Source organism: Oculina patagonica, chromosome 4 (assembly GCF_052425735.1).
Source record: "Oculina patagonica isolate OP01 chromosome 4, crgOcupat, whole genome shotgun sequence".
NCBI lineage: Eukaryota > Metazoa > Cnidaria > Anthozoa > Scleractinia > Oculinidae > Oculina > Oculina patagonica.
Window position 1 is genome coordinate 24,973,136 of NC_135761.1, and position 22,924 is coordinate 24,996,059.

Here is a 22,924-nt window from a genome sequence, read left to right on the forward strand (position 1 = left end):
CTGCTTTGGAGCCCGGAGCCCGATCATTTTACTACCTGGAGCCCTGCTCCATCGATATATGGCCTACTGATAAATAACATGAAACACCAAAAAATAGCTTCGAGTTTTAATTTGGCGTTAAAAAAGGAATATGTATATATCGCAAACTATCGCTTCCAATCGCTTCGATCGCCTCAGAGTTTGCAAACGACAACAGCGACAGAGACGATCGGGGCGATCATATGAGAATCAGGCTTAACTACAGCGTACCTGGAACAACATGAATTTAATTCTAGCTCCAAGAAACAAAATATATGATCAAAAAACCAATACATCGTCGAATTGTGCGGATCAAAGGAACATCAAATTTACTCAGGCTAGCTTGTTCAAGTTTTGAGTTGAGAACAAATCATTTCTGACATACTGACAGGCTTTTATGGACGAAATTTTTGCTACAATGCCTGTTGCTATTAGCGCTCATCATAACATATTCGGCATTTGTTCGGTATAACTTTGCCGCAAAATACTTTTTGGGGTTTTTAAGTGAACTTATATTAGAAGTTAATGATAAGATGCGATTTTACTGGAACTGCCAAACTACGTAAACTTTGTGAAAATCGGTTTTGAAACTAAATGTGTTATCCGTTAAATGCTTTAATTTCTTTACTGAGTCAACAGCAATGGGGTGAACAGCTAGCAAGTTATTTACTCTAGCTCGAGCAGAAGACTTGGAATAACCTTAGCTGTGAACTCAGCACTGGGTAAAGGGAGTCGGAATGGTTACCTTGTAAACAGGGCTTTAAGCTCAGAATTAAAAACATTAACATTCGATATTGCTTCGAGTCTTATTGTTACTAACAACGAAATTGATGCTTGGATACATTGCTTCATGTACGGTGCACATTTTGGAAGAGTTTTGATCGTAATCATTGTTGGATATTTTTTTTCATCAAAACAAGCCGTTCTTTGTAACAAGTAATTAAAAGTAAAATGAAGTAAAACAAGTCGCTCGCAAAACGTTTTCGAGTCGGCGATGCATTGATGGATGGTTGGATGGCAGTGTATAAATGTAAAGGAATGCTACAATCGGTGCGTGACGTGTTTCACGTACTAACCGCTTGATCGCGTTTCAATACGGAAGGTTGTTGTTTCGTGGAAGGGGTTGTCGCAAAAAGCGTCAACGCAGCTTATGCGGAAACACTTGGTCTAAGATTGGGATTTAAGAAAGAAGGCCTTTTACTCTCGAGATCATTCAAGCAACCTACCTTCTTATTGTGTTATTAGAATTGTTTTCGTTGCTTTTAAAAAGTCTTACTTGAGCCCTTTTAAGCACACAATTTTCCAGGAAAGGACAGTTTTCTGGCCTTAGTCAACTGCAGTATAAGAGCTCAATTTTCGTTGTGTGCAAATGGAAGCAAGGATGATATCGAAAAAAGGAGAAAATTATTTTACCTGTATCAAGCTAATATAGTTTACTGAGAAAATAGATGTAATCTATTCTTTCCGCACCCCGGGCAACACCCCTTTCCCCCGGGCAGTTGAGTTGGGAGAAAGAAAATGGGCCCTGTATCGGGTTTTGGAATTGATTGATACATTACAAAAGATCTCCCTTACGCGACTCGTGAAGGTGAAGCGATCTCATGAGAGGCATAGGAAGTGACATCAGTACGTGCACAGTTCATTAAACACATCTACATTCTTTAACTTGGATAGTTTCGTAAAGTATTTTGCTTTAAAGGTGGATTTCCACTGATGCGTAAATTTTTACGTGCGTTTACGTGCGTAAAAAAATTAGAGACAATTTTTTGAACGACTTGCGTAAACGCTTACGCAAGTCGTTCATACATTGTCTCTATTTTTTTCACGCACGTAAACGCACGTAAAAAATTACGCATCAGTGGAAATCCACCTTAAAGGGACTATGTCACGGAAATTTCGCAAATTTTTAGTCTAAACTGTTCTGAAATTAGTGAAAGGCAACTAAACCGGCAAAAAACCATATCTCTGAACTTCTAAAGGAAGATGTAATCTTAATTTGCAGATAGAAATCAAGCTAGGGCTACAAATATCGATTTTTTGAAGACGCGCGAAAACATTTTGAAAACGATTGCCTAACGTTTTAAAATTGCAATCCGTTTCCATCCGCGTCATCCGCAGCTAATAATGCTAGTTAACAGATTCAGTGCTCTAATATAGCAATATGTAATAAAACTGGACAATTATTTCCAGGTTTCATGCGGCACAAACATAAATTTTGACTGTTCAAAAATCTGGTAAAATCAGTGACATAGTCCCTTTAATACAACTCCACTTCTTGTTTTAAGAGTGACTTTTACGAACGGCCGAGCAAGAATTTGATTTACTGGCAGAAATTGGAAAATCGATTTTTCTTCGTTCTTTGCTCATTATTAGCTGTAAGGTAGATAAGAAACCTGATGTAGTTTGTTTCCCCTAGAGGTCTTCTATTTTAAGAAAACAAAGAAAATCGATTTCGGTGGTCGAAGTCACAAATTCCTAACTTTTAAACCCGAAATTAGCTATTATGAACACTACTCGCGTTCGCTTACAAAACCGCGCAGAGAAATTTGTCACTTCCTATCAACATAAAAACTCTTTTTCTTTCGCTGGAATATAATTTCAGGGCTTTAGCGCAACTCTTCTAACTGAAAAAAATGAACTGACGAGGAATGCTTTTTACGATAACAAAAATTTGAATGAAATAGTAATTTTTAACGGCAGTATTTAGCATGTGGTATAACATTAATTTTTTTCAATTCTTGCTCAAACGTGCATACAGATATTCTTATTAAACATACCTGAGAATTGGCTCGGGTTATTGGAAAGATTCTCACTTAGAGGGCATCAAACTTCGGCAAATTTTCACAGCATGACCGTAAACTGTGTAAATACTTCTAATTGCCAAACGCCACGATAATGAATGTTTTAACCCCAAATGCTCGTCTTTCCTTCTTCTTGCCGAATGTTCCATTGCAAAATTCCCTTTTCAACGAAAGAGTGAGATAAAAAAGCCAACCTGGGTCAATTAAGGTCCATTTTGATCGCAAAACCTCTTCGCCATTTTGCCACAAGATTAGATTTTTGACTTACGTGACATAATACACGTGACATGAAACACGATATTGTGACGTAAGTGAGTCTGCGCAGTAAGAGCTCTGGGGTCGAGAATGTCACGGAGTTAAAATAACGCAAAACAATTCTCCAGCACCGCCAACGCAGTTTGAGGAAGCAAATTGATCGTTCTGGAGTTCTGTACACACTTTCGTCAAGAGAAAAGAACCACGATAAAGGAAAATTGCTAAGGATGAAGATGCAAAAGGAATTTCGCGCTTAACAGTTGCTTTGTTGTATTTTGGAACCAAGTAATGTTTAGCTGTCAGTTAGGCTATTTTGATCGATATCACAACATTTTGTGGGACTACGATGCATTGGTAAATATGCTGCCTTCAACAACCCGAGCCAATTCTCAGGTATTCTTAGATAAACATTTACATTGTGTTTAAACGACAATTGAGAAAATTTGGAGTTATACCACATATTAAATAATTCCGTTGAAAACTGCCGTTTAATTCGACTTTCTAGTATCGTGAAAAGTATTCCACACCTTTTTAATTATTTCAGTTCGAAGAGTTTTGCTTAGCCCTGAAATTTATTTTAGCGAATGGAAAAGAGTGTCTCTGTTGATAGAAAGCATCCAAAGTTTTCAATGTGGCTTTGTTTGTGAACGCGACGAGAGTTAACGATAGCGAATTCGGGTTGAAAATTGTGTCACTTTGAGGCTCCGATCACGAAAACTGACTTTGTTTTTTTTTCTCGAAATTAGAAGACTTCTGGGGGGAACAAAATACATCAGGTTTCTTATCTACCTAAAAGCTATTAATGAGCAAAAAAATGAAGAAATTTGATTTTTCAATTTTCTGCCAATGCAAGCGCGGTTTTTATTTAAAGTCCTTCTTAACCCAGATGGAACGTGGCCGTCCAGTTAAGCTTCCGGTCACACGGCACATTGAGGCAAAGGCTCCTTTTTGTCAACCAGTGCAACCTGGACAACGCATTTATGTACAAAGCTTTCCTGGTCAACAAGAACAACCTCAGGCTGGGCAGGAACTTGGCTTGGCCATTGACACCGATTTTCTCAAGTCTCATCGGTGTCACATGAAAAAAGCAGAATTTGTGAGTACTAGATTTCTTGGAAAAAAGAAGAGGCAACGAGTTTGCCTCTCCTTGTGTAATGGTTTTTGATGGTCGGGTAGAAATTGAAGCGATGTTGTTATTGAGATGGTTTGCGTTTCTGCTACGGTTATATTTGTTTGTTTCGGTGTTAAAGTATGCCTTTGTTTCGCTATAGCTCTCTACGATTAATTCCAGGAGGCATGCCACTCTCGTTCGATGGAATGGTTACCTAACTTTAGGACTTACTGCTTGAATTTAGGAAACTGGAATTAAAAAAGCGGAGACCGATACAACGTAGAATAATAAAATTAGTTATGTACTGTATTTTGCGGCTACAAGTGTTAGAGTTTAACTATAGCCGGTTTCTCTTTTTGGTTTGGGTTCTGGGTTAGTCTGCAGTCTGCTTTAAAAAAAAAATTACCGGTAACGGTGATAATTGACTGTTACAAACGAAAGGACCGTACTCTCGTTACGTTCGGAACTTTAACACCGTGATATAAGTAAAACGGCAAGTCCATCTTTAGCCACTGTACTTGTGTAAAATTGTTATCAATACTTCTTTTCTTATAGCAAAGGCAATAACACCCGGCCCCGAGTTAGAATATATGGCAACAAAACCTCCTTTTACTTATTTACTTAGCAGCGTACTATTAAGGTCGTATGTTAACTGACTTATTTCTCGTTTTGCAGGTCGCTCTACTCGGCGCATGGACAAGTATCGTGAAATACTTTGATAAACTTCATCAACTTAACATGCATGACACAGCGGATGGCCAGGAAGCCACCTTATTCAAATTCGTCACAATACTTTGCTGGGTGATGGTTATTCTTTATCTGATAATTTACACGTTCAGCGTCCCTAAGCTTTGCAAATGGAGACGGCCTTCCGTGTTGACTCTAATGGTAAGTTTCCATAAAAAAGGGGAAGTACCACATTACTGTTGTTGAAACAGTTAAATTGTAGATTAACTGGAACTACTCACTGGAACTACTTATCATCCATTTATTTTTGTCTAGTAACATTGGAAGTTCGGTGTATAATTTTAAATTTAGAATCTAGATTTACCTGTAGTTTAAACGGATTATTAAACGGAAAAGCTTTACTTAGCTGGGGCAAAGGTCTGGAATGCATTACAAGACGACGTGAAATATAAAAAAATCCATCGGTCCAAACATTCATCCATCCATCCATCTATCCATCTATGCAGTAACGTAAAGTAGGCGAGAAACGGAGAAAGAGAAGAAGAGGGCGAAAAGAGTAAGACAAGGGTAAATTGTTCTGGCCTATACCAAGGGCCCCCGGGAGGACTTGATTCAATTCCTTTCACTCCCAGTGAAGTCGATAGGTCCATGGAAACTGTCGCCCGCTATTGTTATATTTTTTTGGGGCTATCCTTTCCAGCTGCCACCAGGTGTAGCATGTCCGTCCTCCTCAGCTGTTCCTGGGACGGCATCGGCTCTTCTTCCTCTGTGAGTTCCAGCTCAGCTCCTGCTTGATGACATTGCAGTTAGTTTTCCTTAAGGTGTGTCCAATACAGTCCCACTTTCGCCTTCTAATCTGGATGTTAATCCTTTCCTGCTCAGTTATTTCCCACAGATTTTATTTCGTTGCTACCTTTGTCCAGTAGATGGCCCCCGGCCCCCTGGGGGAGTGACTAAGATTACCAACTCCAATCAAAATAAATTAAACGAGAAACGAGTACAAACGTGACGTCACATGGTGTTTGTACAGTAGTATTAGCCGGTTATGTTTATATGAATATATATTTTTTATATATTCATATTCTGTCCCACCCGGTGGGCTCACCCAAATACAGCAACACTTGCAATTGTAAAAACAGACAGTTATACTGCTCACCTAAAGGAAACTATTGAGATACATTTATGAGCTTCCAGTCCGTGCTGCGCAATCTCCGCCCGCAATGTCAAAAGAGGGAGTAGGTACAGAATAGGGAGGAGAGAGAAATGGCCAAAAAACTTAGGGAGGGGGTTGGGGATTTTGGCTAAAAAATATAGGGAGGAGGAAGAAATTTTGGCCAAAAAAATGGTGACTCCGGAGGGAGCAATTGGTACAGAAAGTAGGAAGGAAGGAAAAATTGGCGCAAAAAAAGTAGGAAGGAGGGAAAGCGTTGCGTAGACCTTCAACGTTATTCTAAGCTGACTATTCCTAAACGAAACGATTTGTTTGACGGGCCCAAACTTCATGTACGTTATTACGTACGCGTGACGGATCAGCGAAGTCAAAAAATAATAAGAAAACAAACCAAACCACAAAAACCTGCAGTATGCGCCGGAAATCATCTTACAATATGACTACAGATCATGAGTTAATTGTTATTATTTTTTGTAAATTGCAGTCCTTGATATTCCACTTCATTATATTTGCATTGCTGCTCGGCTGTACTGGAAAACTGGTGTATCGGACTGCCTACTTTGGATACTGGTTTCAAAAGGATGGTCAAGATGAGGAAGATAAAGGAATATTAACCTTATTAAGGCCACTTGTGGAATGCCTTGCCGTCGCCTCGGTATGTTGTTTTATAAACTACTAACTATAAAAACACTAATTTGTCATGAGGAGAATGTTCAATAAATGCAGACTACTTTCGACACTCATGCGTGCAAGTGAAAATTGTTCTTCGAGCAAATTGATTGAGTACGATTGGGTAAACGACAAATTACAAACTGTTCGTTTTCTTAACAAAAAATCAGAATAAACCAAAACGTCAATTTTCTTGCTTCATCCTTCCAGTGAATTTCATTATAATGCTTCATTTCCTTAATTCATTTTTGAAGCAACGTTACCCTCCCCCCGTTTTTACCCGGACATAGAGGAGTGAAAGGGGGGGGGGGTTGGGGGCTAGATGGCACCTGGCACCCCCTTGTGTTTTGTTCGTAAATTGTAAAAGGGGATTAACTATATAATGCTGAACCTTTCAGTAGCCTTTCACTCATCCCTTTCGGAAATTTTGATCTGTAAACCTGTTTCCATAATTTTTGCCGATGCCATGGTATCAACGTCATAATTACAAGCACGTATGGCCAAAAATCGACCTTTTTGAGATGTTTCTTTATCTTTTTATTTATTTAACAAAATTGTATGATTTGTTTAATTTGACATTCCATAAGGAGTCTGGGTTATGTTTGCCTCAATTTCCCTTATTTTGTTTCTTTCTAACAAAATGCATGATAAAGTCCAAGATGCCGGCTCTAATGACATCATATGACGCCATATGACGTTAAAAGAACAAAATTATGTAGTCTGCCGTAGTAAGATTTGGGCTTTCTTCTCGGTGCAAAATAGTTTCGCTGAGCGTTAACAGAGCAAAAACCGTTGGGAGGGGCTCCATCCACTGCCCCCCCCCCACCCAAACCATTACTACGGGGGGGGGGGGGGGTATGAATTTGCTTGTTTGTCCGAAGGTTGAAATCCCTTAAAATGCGTATGACCTGTAAATTACTAATCGTAGCTTTATCTTTGATAGGCCTTTGGCTTTATTTCCTGCATTGTGTTCGTCGTGGATATGGTGTTGAGCTACAAGTTTTTTCAGACCCAGCGAGCGCAGGAGACATCCCCCGACCAAGGGCCCTCTCAGAGAAAAGCCTGGGATGTCAAAAAGGACTATATAAGGTCCCCGGTGTTTTATGTGAAATTAGCAGAAACTGTAAGTCGTCGCGATCGTTGTTATTGTTTGCCCATGAGAAGATATTGTGTAAAAGCCTTGTGTTGCAAGAACCTTTGGCACGGGTTACGCCTTCCAGCTTCCCGCTCCGCCAACCCAATCTCGTTCCCAGGGCTTTTCCCTTGGTGATTTGGAAGGGAAAAGCCCTGGGAACGAGGTTGCCACCAACCACGATGGTCGGTTGCTAGTATAGGGTTTTTCTCTCGGAAGATTCTTAAACTTCATTTTTGGTTTACAAAGAAGGAGTTTATATTTTAAATGAAACAAGACATTAGAAAATATTATTTGAAGGGCATTTTCCTTTAAACTTTTTCAATTGTTAAGGTATTTTGGCTTTTCTGGAAAGTATGACGAGGTAAGTAACACCTGTTTTTATTAACAACATTTCAAAACGTTACAGGCATTTGTGTTACTGAAAAACAATATTAACGGTGAAAACCCCATCTCAATCGGATAAAACGACGTAAAGTTACAGGTACTTAAAGAAATTCAAATTTCCCGCCACATGAACACATATGAGCAAAAGTTTAGGGCTACTTCAACGCGAAAACAATGAATGTATTTGCAACAGAACGAACGCAATATATAGTATTACTGCATAAAATATAACCGTATAGTTTTTTTAAATTCGAATATGTGGTGCTATGACGCGTATTTCGTCATGATTACGTCATCACAACGTCATGTGTCAGAAAGCTATGAACTTAACACTGAAAGCGTATGTAATTTACACTTTGCAGGCTTTACTGTTTGCGGCATGGTTGTGCATCGTTAAGTACTTTGCGGACATAACAACTACTTTGCCGAATTCCTCATTCCTTCGTGCACGGCAAGTCGCAGATTTCAAAGCAGATTTCTTTAAAGGAGTTGCAATCTTTTCCTGGGTCATGGTCATTCTTTTAGCTATGACTTCCGTGTTAAGTTTTGACAAGCTTTGCGGCCGCTCTTCTCCTTGGACTCTGACGGTAGGTCACGATTTGACTTTTTAATATTTTTGGCATGGGAGTGCTAAATATTTCGATTGAGTTGCAATGTTGGGTTGCTAAGATGGAAGGTGCAAGTAAAAATGGGAAGAATGCCTAGGCTAAGGTTAATTGCTAACTTTCAATACAAAATGTTTTTTTTAACTGGTAGCTGCCGGATAGATTCAGCAGCCTGCTAAGGTTTTATAAAACTACTGAAAATGTTTCAAAGCGTGCGTATAGTACAAGATTAGTCTGATGACATCTAAGATTATTAAATTCGAGTCTATAAAAAAAAACCGCCAAAGCCTAGAGAGATTTCAAAGTGCCGGATCAAAGAGTTTTTTTTCTTCTGTAAGACGAAGAAGAGTTGTTCAAAAGTCGTAAAGGACTTAAAATATGACCTTCATCTTAAATGCTCAGTTTATTTTGATGACCAGGGGCCAGGAGAATTACGGTGTACTATAAAAAGATTATTGTATGGCTGAAGAGCGGGTACGATTCTTATTCGCGAGTTGTGAAGAATAACATAACGAATCGAACGAGCGAGCGCAGAGAGTGAGTGACGTTAAGTATTAGAGACCTTTAGCTTGGTTTTTTTGTGCCGGGGATATTAACATACTTTATGACGTTATTCTTCAAAAAAATTTCCTCACAGATTTTTTTTCGCACCCCCCTCCCAATTTCCCATTCCTCACTCCCCCCCCCTTCCTCCTTAGCGAGTAGCTATAAGCTCTATTGTTACTTTGCTGTTATTATACTAACTTTTTTATCTTTTGTGATGTTTGCAGACCGTGTTTATCTATTTAATCTTGTTCGTTTTGTTAATCACTTCTTGTGCAAACCTGACACCACGGGCTGTCGGACTGAAAAAGCATGAAGAAAGGTTGCTCAAAATATATCGCGATGAGCCAATCAAACTTAACATATTATCCGTTCAGATAGGACTGGTAAGTATATTGCAGAATTTAATACACTGATACGTTATAATTTGTAGGATATCACAAGAGCTTTTTATACTGTATTTCAAGTGCTTTTTAGAAAATTTCTGTAAGGCTGAACACGCCTTTCATTCCTCGCGTTTCATTCCCATTCAGGTATAATGGCCCTCAGCTTATTTTTTAACTCCATGTTTACTACGCTAAAGAAAATTTCATCTAAAATTAACATGTCCTCAAGTTCGACGTAACGATTGTTGTCGCTGGAGCTCCTCATAACAATGGGCTTGCTACATCGTCCTCTCCCTTTTTCGTATTTCACAGGCCTGCGGATTTTTATGCTGTATTCTGTTCGTCGTGGATATGGTGTTAAGCTTCAAGTTGTATCTGACCCAGCGAGCGCAGGAGACATCCATCGACCATGGACCGTATCAGAGAAAAGCAGGACATGTCAACCCCAAATACTTGCGATCCCCGATGTTTTATGTAAAATTCGCAGAAATTGTAAGTCCTGTTGTTATGTGCACACATGTACGTTTCTTATACTGGAACTGTAGTCCTTACACTACTTCTAAAAGCTAGGGAAGGGGAAGGTCCAAAGCAATGCCTACCCTAAAAACAGTTTTGGATTCCAAAGATGCGTGCTACTAATAAGTTCTGCTGTAATGCAAAGAGCATGCGACGAGAGTTTTTGGGCGGTTTTCTGACGTTTTGGAAAAATTTCGAAATCCAAAATGGCGAATCAAAGACGGCGGCTGTTTTGACATCATGATGTCATTATCACGTGATGTGACGTATATCAAAAGTTAGATTATTGGACATACTATATATCCAGTAAGTTTCATTGTGATTGCTTAAATATTCTGGAAGTTACGGAGCCCTCCCCCCCGGTCTGAAAAGATCCAAAAAAGCCCGGTTCGAAAAGGGTCCCCGGCAGCCAAAATTAAGGGTGTTTTTAACAATATTTTTAACTTTTATTTTAGGTACGCTGTAAGGCTTTTAGCGACTTTTAATTTGTACTTTTTACTAGGGCTTCTATTGATAACAGCTTTTATTGTAAAAGCTGATGGAGGCACCCTATTTAAATTAAGGCTTGCCTGATAAAAAAAATGGGGATCACCGAGTTATAAGCACTTAAAGGCAAATATTAAGGGTGTTTTTAACAGGTTATACTGTTGCTATAGTTACCAGTGACGTTATGAAAATTACTACAACATATTCAGCAATCATTGGGAATTTATCTGATACAATTATTGCAGCATTAACTGATAAAAATGTGTTGTACTGACCCGTCAACGTATAAGAGCTGCAAAGTGCTGGAAACCGTTACCAGCCACCTTAACTGTAAGGGAACCGATATGAAGAAGGGGAGCATGGTAGGGGGTTGACCCACATATAATCAGAGTGTGAGGGGAAGTTGAGATGAATCTTTGCCTAGTGAGGGGAGGGGGGAACGTCTTACATTAAGCCGTACATTTAACCCATTTTTCGCATTAAAATTTTATTATCGCAATTAAGGAGGCTCAATGTACGTAGTTTTTTAAGCCCTAGGGTGGTCGTTTAAAAAAAGAAAATTATCTAAGAAGACAATGCACAATTTTTGTCAAGTTACACCATAATGATCAAATAATTTTATGACCAAAGTTTATTTTTTTTAATGGTCACTAAGTCACACAGGTTACCATATTACAATTACCATTGTTTTTTAACAAGCCTTTTTTCTGGAAATCTAGATTGACTTTCGGTATTTATTTTTTGATATTTTAAATTTTAGTAGATTGAATTACTGTTGACGAAATTTTAGAAATTCTTCAAGTTACTCAAGGATAAAGTTTTCAGAAAAATCCCGTTTTAATGTGAAAAAGGCGCTTTTAAATTGTTTCGTAGTATTTGAGTGCAGCTATTAAAAATGAAATATAAATACTTAAACCATCAAAGACCATTAACTAAAAGCGAGAGAGCTTTTCCTTTAATTTGTTAAAATATATCGACTGCCTATTTTAGGAAACTACAAGAAGTTACAAATAACTTATATCTTTTTTATTTTTAAATTGTGTCTACGGGTAGTCAATCCGCTATACTCAAACATATCAAAAATTGAATGCCAAGAGTCAATCTACCTTATTGTTACTTAATTTCGCGGGAATTAATTTTTAGCGATTTTCGCGATTTTTTAAAAAATCGCGAAATTAAAGACCCGCGAAAATTAATTTTAAACGATGTCTATTGTATTTTTTATGCTAAGTAAGTATTTTAGGCCAAATCGCGAAAATTAAGTCTCGCGAAATATTCCCGTTTCATTTTCGCGAAATTAAGTACCCGCGAAAATAAATAACAATAAGGTAGATTTCGAGAAAATCAAGCTCGTTTGAAAACAAAAGAAAACGACAATCGTTGCTACGGTAACATTTGTGATCAGTAAAAGTGCCCAGTAAATTTTCATTTTCAAAACGACCACCCTTGGGCTAAATAAAAACTACATCGAGCCTCCTTAAGTGCCACTGTCAGAGAAAGTGTTCCAGACCTTCGAAGTCGGGGTCAACCGATTTTCCTGAAACTTACTGCAGAAGTTGGCCTTGATGAGATATTCTAAAAGCCATTTGGGTTTTGTTTTCTGACTTTTACTTTCAAAGTTCCAGGGGTGGTGCCATATTGAGCCTTCAAATCATGAACAATCCTGCTTTTGAAGGAGTATGTTTGCACTTGTATAAAATCAAACACACAAAACCTTTTGACTAAATACTTGTAGGCTGTGATTCTACTATAAATGCTCTTTCGTTTCATATATGCTGATTTGGCATAGAGGGTTCTGACAGTGTGAGGCATAACACGAAACTTGGCCAACTTTTGATGAGAAAACCACTACCCAAAATTGCCAAAATTTAGATGTTCATATTTTTTAACTGCCTAACTAGAAAAAAGGACACTTATATCAGGAGTTATCCCAATGCATGTAGAACAAAATTCAGTTGAGAAAAATTTGGGCCGTGTAATGTTTTAGTTCTTTAATGACCCATTTTGAAGCACACCCTGACCTAATTTGCATATTGTCAAAACCAAAAGTTTAACATTCATACTTATTTTATTTATTGTTAAACACTTTAATTTGCCTTGGCGAGGCTTAAAGTTCTTAGGAAAGCTATTATTAGTAGTAATAAGACGAGTAAACATAAATTTTGACTGTTAAAATTAGCAAAAATTAAAAAACACAATACTGAAAAAAATCAGTTTGTTCCCCTCCAAAGCTTGTTCCCTAAAATATAATGTGCATACAATACAGGAGTCCGTATAACGTCTACGTAATAGTTTACTATACTAATAAATACACTTGTTTGAAACGTATCCATGCTGAACTTGCTAAAACTTAACTTACCAAAGCGTATTAAACGTTCTTATAGTAAAGGTAAATTTCCATATCTTTGAAAATCGTGTGAGTACAAACATCCTACGGCCAAATCGTATTTTGCAATGATCGCTTCATTCTGCATTTGATGACAGAAGTCCTTAATAGTCCCTTACAATCAAGAAACGTTTCTGAAGCCGCTCAGTTCCTCGCCATTATGCCATATAGTTTTGCTATTTTGGTTGCACGCTGTTCATCCGCCATTTTGCATATGGTCGCAAGAGAACTGGGGCGAGAGTCGCCTGGCTGAAAACGTGTGGACCCAACGTTTTTCAAACGAAACTTCCATAGAACGCATTAAGATACCTTTAAAATGTACTGAGAAAATTATTTTTGTTTTCAAATTAGCCTCTTTTGACGCTGTGTTATAAACTTGTTGACATAATATTAAGACTTTTTCATTTTGGTCGCATTTTATAAGACCTAGCCCCCGAGACCTAGCCTGGGAGGAACAATTGATAATGCGACACAAACCAAATGGCTTATTAAAATCATTCTTATAATGAAATGAAACAAGTATCAACACGTGTTTTATCTCTGGTGTCGAGTGAGGGCCATTAAATATTCTCTTTTCGGCAGATTACACTTCAATGGGGTATAAAGGAACTACATCACAGTTGAAAAAAATGACAATTTTTTAAAGTTTTTCGTCATAATCAGGCATTAAAAAAAAACATCTGTGTTTTTTCTCAGGTTTTGATAACTTGCATAATTACTCTGTTGCCATTTTTTATGTGAGAAAAATATTATTTTTAGACAAACTTCAATTTGGAAGTAATTGAAAAATTGGCTAAAAAACCCGTGGCTGATTGCTTGATCAAGAGGAGTGTACGTAAACGGCAGTGTCTGCCTTAAACATGCATGAACTTTACTCTGTCCTCCACAGAGGCCTCTTCTTTAATTTTTTGTAAGGGCTGGGAAATGGGGAGAGGTGAAAAGTTAGCGCGAGGCTGAGGAGTGAAAAACAAAAGCGCTCGGGACACTGGGAAAGAAGGAAGGAAAAATCGAGTCGTTCCACGAGCTCCCCCTATTTTTTAATTTTTTATGCTTTTCACCTTTCCCCTTCCACTGAAAGTGTCTCATTTTTATTCGAATGTTGATTATAATATAGCGATGAACTAACAATAGTTGGGCCTTCTGTCCTCAAATCCTAATATAAACGCTAACCATATCCGCATACAGTCAACTCTCGCTTTGCGGACACCCCGCTATTGCGGACACTCGCTATTACGGACAAAATCCAGATCCCCGGCGAATAAGGTTTGACTGGAAATGACTCCCGCTATTACGGACTCTCGCTATTACGGACACTAAACGACGCCTCGAGCGTGTCCGCTATAACGAGAGTTTACTGTAATGTAATGTCACTTATATTAGAGTAACCGATGTGCTTTTTAAGCAAACGGCAATGGCTTGCACGACTCGAGGGCTCGCACATTGTCAAGATTCGATAGTAGGCTCTTACCGATAGTGCTCGTAAAAATTAAAAGCATTAAATGCTTAAAGCAGTGCTCGTTTATTGCCAAAAAAGTGCTAAAATAATGCTAATTTTTTTTAAAAAGTGCTCGTGGTCTACATAAAAATGCTCTCTCTTTACGATTTTTTTAAACATAGAATATTACATTTTTCAGATTTTCAGTAACATTTTTCATTTTTTTGCCTTGGCTGGCTGTCTTCCATTGTTCCTAGCTGAAAACGTGGATGACGCCATCTTGTATCGAGTGTGATGGACTGGGTTTTTAGAAGGAAAACGCTGACCTATCAAATCTATTCCTCAGGCCTCCTCGGCTCCTGTGACTAAAATGAGGGCAAAATGCATCTGGGTTCTGGGAGGCTTTGGACGCCATAAAAAAGTCAGATTGTGCTTTTTAACACAAAATTATACAAATAATCAGTCGAAAATTCAAAATAATGCTAGCAGTGCTTTTTGGGATAAAATGTAGAAAAAAATGCTCGCGAAGCCAAATAATGCCAAAATAAGTGCTAGCCCTAGCACTATCGGTAAGAGTCTATTCCATGGCGTTTGCCTATAAGGGCCTGTTTACATGGAGGGAGGGTGCCCCGGCTAACCGAGTTACCCGGCTAGAAGGGATAAAACCTAGCCCGCCTTAACATGCAAAATTCACAGCCCTTCTACCCGAGTTGAGACAGCGTCATTTAAGCGTGTCACAGCGTGGGAAAACCATGTAGCTCCAAATGATTGAAGAAAAATATGATTTTTTACTAAATAATCAAGGCTAGCCGTCTTTAAACCTATTTTATTTTGATGTGCAAGCTCTCAGAACTTTACTACGTCCAATTATGGGGGAATTCAATCGAAATTCAACAGTCTTTGGCCGCCAAATTGAAATTAAATTTGTTGTTTCGTGAGTAAGGATAATCATTCCTACGAAAATTTCGAATTAATTAGCTGTTGCTCAAAGAAAAATTTTCTAGCCTACAGATAAAACTAATTTGATCTAATTTTGGTCAAATAGCACTGTTTGGGTCCAGAATTTATAAATTTTATGCCAACACGCGCGAAGACTTATCCCGGCAAGCTGGGATAGCCCGGTCAACCGTTTACATGGCAAAAAGCTATCTCGCCTAGAAGGGTGCCCCGGGCAAGTAGACCGAGTGCCCCGGCAAGGCGGGTTTCCCGTCTTGCATGTAAACGCTTCGATGCGTGTTTTAAAGAAACGTATGGAAAGTTGGTTCGCCCAGGGTAGCTCGGTTGGCCGGGTAACTCGGTTAGCCGGGGCACCCGCCTTCCATGTAAACAGGCCCTAAGTTCTACCCGCTGAACCCACGCAACAAGCCGGGAGGATTTAAACGCAGAAATTAATGGAAAATTAAAAACGTAACTGAACGCTTTATATCCCAGCTACATCATTCAAATTTGTTTGATTAAATATTTTACCTAGAAGCTAGGCTCCTTCGGATAGTCCATCAGATTCCCATAAGACACTGTAATTTGTGACGGCGTTGCATATCCTTCCAGATGGCGGTGAAAACCGTGACCGGCCTGAAGATCTATTATTTTCGTGTTGTGCTAAAATAATTAATACCGTGAGTCAACTTTCGTTATAGCAACACGCTTGGGACGTCGTCGTTTAGTGTCCATATTAGCGAGAGTCCGTAATAGCGGGATGTGAGGGAAAAAACGTTAAGTAATATAGACTGTTTTTTTAAGAACTGTAACGTGCTCATCAACAGTTCTAGAAGAGAAACTACGCAGTAGCCGTTGGGTACGGAGCATGACAATGGTTGAAAGTTAATTCCGTTTAAGGTAAGCACTCATCTGGAAGAAAAGGTTGCAGTAGTTTCCTAAATCTAATCTGAGTTGTCGTTTTTCTGTTGTAATTCACTAGTCAGGTCACTTTGACTGCTAAGCTGAAGGAAATGGTGAGCGCACCATTGACATGCATATATACGAATGTGGCTATTCTTGCCAACTGCAACTAGGACTGGTTTTCGGTCTTGTGCATCATTGTAGAGTTGTGACAACATTTTGATGTCGATTGATGGCTCTTATCTACACCATATACAATATACATGCTGTTACTTGTTACTAGTTCTTCTGGCCGATCGTTCATTTATTTAGCTGTCTTAGCTTGGTGTAGCCTGCGTTGCAGACGAACAAAACCCCGGTTATATGCGTCTGCGAATTAGAGCACAAAAGCTTGTTCCGGCCCCCCGCGCGTTACCAGGGATTTCTATAATTACCTCTGATTGGCTCTTCGATAAGGCCGTTCTTTCGTGCGCCGTGATTGGTCAAATGGATCACGTAACACCATAGTTACGCTTTTGATGAATAACAGATACACAATAAAACAATAAACAAGCGGCGATCACGGCAGATCGGTGAGAATAAACGTTTGAATTGGTAAAAAAGCAACCGGTCCGAACTATCTGATAAAAAAAGAAAACAATAACGACAAGAAGCAAACACAACTGAAAAGCAAAAAGGTCATTGTCTTGTGGTGAAAGAATGTCACACAACGAACCATCCGTCATCCGTGATGAGAAGCAACGTGACCTTGCAACACAATAAGCAGCCGAACCCGACGTTACAAATGCAGAATGCAAGTAGTCGACATCTTCACGGAAAATTTAGGACCAGAGCAAATATTTCGAGAGCTCAAAAAATATCTTGCAAACATGAATGTTCGAGGTTGTTCAAAGACTAACCGCAATAGTAATTACTATACATATGACAATTAAATTTAACACAGAGGTGTCAAAACAGTCAAAATATACAAACAAAAAGCCGTGCAGACTATGACCTCTACACATTTGCTATTAAGGCGACAGTCTTATGGCTCTACGCAATTTAAAACGCCTCCAAATAATACAGCCTACAGCATAAAGTGCCCTTTCTAAACAAGTGAAAAGCGAAATAAATTGGATGACCCATTTCACAGAGCGGCAAATATACAAATACATCGATTCGCGAAAAAACCGGAAGTTGCATGGAAGCGAGGCTTAGTGGCCCTCGCCAGCTAAAAAATATAAAGTTTACATGAGCGCGTGGGGCATTTCAAGTCGGAAAAAGCATTTCCTTCACACATTCGTCACAAATCTTGATCCTTATAAGTTCAAAAGTAAAAGAGAAGTAATTTATGGTCTAGCAGGTGACAGGTGAAGTTTTAACAGCTTGGCGGATGGATTTTGCTGCCGACTTCTGAGCGCTAGCTCGAATGAATATTCCTCCGCCAACGAAGGATGAATTTCAGCCGCTCGCTTGAGGTGGATAACAGTCAATTTAAGATTTTGTTGATCGATAAAATGACAACCTTATAATTCACAAGAACTTTTAAAAAACAGATTTTGCTATGGGAGGTCCTTTGGTTTTCGGGAAAGATTTCCGCAGAGGACCCTACATTAATTATGTATGCAACTATTTCATACTATCCCTATACATAAACAGCAATCATGAAAAGAACGAATCAGTCAGAAAATTGTATGCATAATTAATGTAGGGTCCTGTGCGGAAATCTTGCCGGTTTTCGATATGAACAAAAACTTTCCAGTATTGACAGAGAAACTTGTGTAAACATGTCAGTGGCAAACATGTCAAGTTTCCATAATTCTGTGACTGATAAAATACAGCATATATTTTTGAGAATTTGTGATAGGCATGAACTTTTTCAAGTTAAAATCAAATTAAATTTAACATGCATTTGTGTTGCAAGAGAAAATAAATTCATGTTAATATCGATAAAATAAAGCCGCCATTCGTATCCAAAAAATATTTATAAGGAACCGAAGCAGAGTTGTTTTGTTTTATATAGAAGTTATAGAACTGTTATAGACAGAGAAGCTCGCATTTACATGTCTCACAATCTTACCGTTTCTACATTCTGTTACTGTTAAAATATAAGTGGAGGTATCTAGCTGTCGCTCCAATTTGTGTGACCGAAATGCGGTAAGACATTACAATTAATCTACGGTAAATGTATAGATTGTTAGACGCAAATGTTGAGTTGTTGCCTGCCTGCCTTTCATCGCTTCCGCTACTACGCACAGACCATACCTTCGCTTGCTGTTAAAATTCGATCCAGTTCACAAATGAAGTAATTCACGTCTGTGCAAAATGCTCTCAACTAATAAAAAAGGCTGAATGTTTCGATTGTTGAGGGATTTTTCTGACTAATACATGTAACAACAAACCGCATGACATGCGAGTTTCTCTGTCAAAACAAACCGCTCTATTTGTAAATATTTCTTTTGATATGAAAGGCAGCTTTATTTAATTGATATTAAACGGACTTTCCTTGCTACTCAAAAACATATACAACTCAATTTACACCTGAAACAGTTCATGTCCATCAGAAATTCTACTAAAAAAGTTGCCGCACATGTGTCAAAGTGACAAAATTAGAATCTTCAAAATATTTGCCGGAGACATCGCCTACACAGGTGCTACTTGCTCTTAGATTATCTGTTTATACCGGAATTTCAGTCGGACTGAAAACCGAAGAGCCTACCAAAACAAAATCTGTTTTTTAAAGTTCTTGTGAATCACAAGGTGTTTTATTGATCAACAAAATCCAAAATTGAGCAAAGAAGGAATAAAATTGAGGTTTTGAGTATTAAATTATTCGATTACAGAAAAGTCAACAGCATCTTACCGCTTAACTGTATGTAAAAGTAAAATTTCACCTCTCGCCTGTTAGACCTTAACTGAATTTCTTCTTTTATACTTTTGAGCACATAAGGATCAAGATTTGTAGCGAATTTGTGAATGAAATGCTTTTTCCGACTTGAAATGCCCCACGCGCTCATGTAAACTTTACATTTTTTAGCTGGCGAGGGCCACTTAGCCTCGCTTCCATGGAACTTCCGGTTTTTTCGCGAATCGGTGTATTATACGACAAGAACGCCTCAGTGTAACTGGTATCTGGTATTCATCGAACGCGTAACTATGGTTTCACAAGATCAACCGACCAATAACGGCGCTCAAAAGAACAGCCCTTTTCAAGAGCCAATCAGAGGTTATTATAGAAATCCCTGGTAACGCGCGGGGGGCCGGAACAAGCTTTTGTGCTCTAATTCGCAGACGCATATAACCGGGGTTTTGTTCGTCTGCAACGCAGGCTAAGCTTGGTGAGGCACACCATTATGATCATTACGTGTATTAAGTCAGTTTTAAACTCGAAAAAAAAAAAAACAGTAGAAATTTTAATTTTTAACGATATGACAGGCGGAAGTTCCAGGAATACGATTCAACATCAATCTAAAAACAAAAACAAAAAACTCTTGAGCCACTGTTGGCCACTTAGTTGATTTTGGGGTCCGTGTCATATGCTTTAAAGTCAAGTTCCACCCGGCCCAGGTCTAATAAAATGTGACCAAAATGAGAGTGTCACGATCAGTTCTGTCTTTAAAGTTGAGCAAAGGACTTCTGTTGGAAAAAACCTCTGAACAGGAAAACTTCATAATGTAAAACGCGTAGGTCGAGTCCACACGTTTTTAGTCAGGCGACTCTCGACCCAGTTCTCTTGCGACCACATCTAAAATGGCGGATGGACAGTGTGCAGCCGAAACAGCAATGGCAAAGAACTGAGCGGCTTCAGAAATGTTATTTGATTGTAATGGACTATAAAGGAATTCTGTCAACAAATGCAGAATGTAACGATCATCAGGAAGTACGATTACGCCGTAGGATGTTTGTACCCGCACGATTTTCAAAAATATGGAAACTTACTTTACTTGAAGAGCGTTTAATACGCTTTGGTAAGTTAAGCTTTGGCAAGTTAAGCATGGATATGTTTAAAAGAAGTGTATTAGTATAGTAAACTATCACGTAGACCTTATACGGACTCCATTTATTGTATGCACATTATATTTTAAGGAACATGCTTTTGAGAAGAACAAACTGATTTCATCAGTGTTGATTTTCTAATTTTTGCTAATTTTATCAGTCAAAATTTATGTTTACTCGTCTTATTACTGATAACAACAGCTTTCCTAAGAACTTTAAGCCTCACCAAGGCAAATTAAAGTGTTTAAAAATAAATAAAATGAGTATGGATGTTAAACTTTTGGTTTTGACAATATGCAAATTAGGTCAGGGTGTGCTTCAAAATGGGTCATTAAAGAACTAAAACATTACACGGCCCAAATTTTTCTCAACTGAATTTTGTTCTACATGCATTGGGATAACTCCTGATATAAGTGTCCTTTTTTTCTAGTTAGGCAGTTAAAAAATATGAACATCTAAATTTTGGCAATTTTGGGTAGTGGTTTTCTCATCAAAAGTTGGCCAAGTTTCGTGTTATGCCTCACACTGTCAGAACCCTCTATGCCAAATCAGCATATATGAAATGAAAGAGCATTTATAGTAGAATCACAGCCTACAAGTATTTAGTCAAAAGGTTTTGTGAGGTTGATTTTATACAAGTGCAAACATACTCCTTCAAAAGCAGGATTTTTCATGATTTGAAGGCTCAATATGGGACCACCCCTGGAACTTTGAAAGTAAAAGTCAGAAAACCAAACCCAAATGGCTTTTAGAATATCTCATCAAGGCCAACTTCTGCAGTAAGTTTCAGGAAAATCGGTTGACCCCGACTTCGAAGGTCTGGAACACTTTCTCTGACAGTGGCACTTAAGTCTAATGATTGCAATAAACTAGTTTATCTATGCTGTTTGCATTGTTGTAAAAAGTAACTCGACTTCATAATTGTTTCTCTCTTGCCTTCCAGGCCTTTTTGTTTGCGGCATGGGCCGGTGTGCATAATAAAATATTTTTATTTTCCGGATCTTTTCGGCGACGGGAAACTCATTTTTGATGCCTTTAAAGATTCAAAAGCTGTTCTTTTTAAAGGAATCACATTCTCTTCCTTGGCGATGGTCATCATTTTGGCTTTGACATCCGTGTTTAGTTTTGACAAGCTCTTTAGACGATCATCTTGCTGGACTCTCATGGTAGGTGACAGGCAACCTTGACAACATTGCAATTAAGCAGTAGAGCTGCCAGTTGCCATTTCCGCGAGGGTGGCCGCTTAAGATAATATAGGGGTTCTACTCTAACTATATAAGCGAACTTTAATAGACTTGAATTTGTATTCACTGTAAATTAACTATTGTCAAATATTGTATTATTTTATTAATATCAAATTTTCCTATTTGGTTGGCTGCATTTTGTCCCATTTACAACATATAGACTTTGATTGACTTTTAATTGATTTTGATTGACTGTGCGCGTACGCACCTGAATGGTTTTCCCGCGTCAATTAACCGTTTATATTCATCGGTTGATGAACTGTACACTAATCCGAAACATGGCCGTAAATGCGTTTGCAGCCCTTCAAATTCAAAACCGCCCGCCACTCACGCGTGCTTTCGTGAAGGCATTTTCTTATTCGGCAGCTTATAGTGATAAAATTTTCCTTTTTTGCATCTTTTGTGTTTGCAGACGCTGATTATCTACTTCATCTTGCTCATTTCGCTGACTGCATGTTGCGGAAACCTGACACCTCGGGCTGTTGTTTGGGGAGAATCTTACAAACGTACTAATGAGACTACCCTGCTGGGTGCCAGAGGGTATGATGAGACATTCCAGCCTTTCAAATTAGCTCTTCTGCTTGGGCTGGTACGTATATTGACTGCATGATCTGTTGCATTATATTGTATTTGGTAACTTTGAAACAAGGAAGATTAAGAAAAAACAACACAACGAGCACACGAATAAAAAAAAAATATATTAATTAATATATTTCGTGTTTTAAAGACAAGTGTAATTTTTTATTGCAATTTGGCTTGCTTTATGATATAAATTTTACCAATGCATGGATTTTCTATGTTTTATATTCTGATGAGACATTTTTTTAAACCAGTCATAGCAGACGCGCGCAGAATCTTAGTTATTTTGTCAAATCGAATTAAAAGTGCTAATGATTGGTTCTCATGTGATCGCCCCGATCGTTTCTATCGCATCGATCGTTTGAAAATACTGAGACGACCGTGTGCGATCGAAACGATTGGAAGAAATCGGGGGTTCTTACGACCGTCACAAACGGCTGGTATGAGCTATAGGCCTACGAAACACAATCATTTTAGACCTTGATTCAACACAAGGATAGCCTTCAATGAAAGATTTATTGCAATTTTACGGCGTTTAAGGGAAAGAGAAGCAGGAAGGATAGAACATGGGCGATCCAAGCGATCAAGATCGCCCCAATCGCCGCAGACGTTAGCGATCGTTTGTGTAATCTCCCCATATAATCGCCCCGATCGCAAGAAAACTTTTTTAAAGTGAGAGAGGAAACGTACGTATAGAAA

The 22,924-nt window shown here is 38.5% G+C and overlaps 1 protein-coding gene and 1 long non-coding RNA gene across 2 annotated transcripts in view; one reads left to right on the top strand and one right to left on the bottom strand.

The window, feature by feature from the left end:
* LOC144650012 (uncharacterized) overlaps window positions 1-22,924 on the bottom strand; it is a 258,602-nt gene that overhangs the window by 178,420 nt on the left and 57,258 nt on the right. The gene's annotated exons all lie outside the window — the stretch shown is intronic.
* LOC144649965 (uncharacterized) overlaps window positions 1-22,924 on the top strand; it is a 31,191-nt gene that overhangs the window by 2,006 nt on the left and 6,261 nt on the right. The window contains exons 2-10 of the mRNA XM_078509572.1: window positions 3,961-4,170; window positions 4,861-5,073; window positions 6,528-6,698; window positions 7,656-7,835; window positions 8,594-8,818; window positions 9,607-9,765; window positions 10,078-10,257; window positions 21,346-21,568; window positions 22,059-22,235. Coding sequence (XP_078365698.1) covers window positions 3,961-4,170; window positions 4,861-5,073; window positions 6,528-6,698; window positions 7,656-7,835; window positions 8,594-8,818; window positions 9,607-9,765; window positions 10,078-10,257; window positions 21,346-21,432 — 1,425 coding nt within the window. The 3' untranslated portion in view covers window positions 21,433-21,568; window positions 22,059-22,235. The remainder of the gene's footprint in view (window positions 1-3,960; window positions 4,171-4,860; window positions 5,074-6,527; window positions 6,699-7,655; window positions 7,836-8,593; window positions 8,819-9,606; window positions 9,766-10,077; window positions 10,258-21,345; window positions 21,569-22,058; window positions 22,236-22,924) is intronic.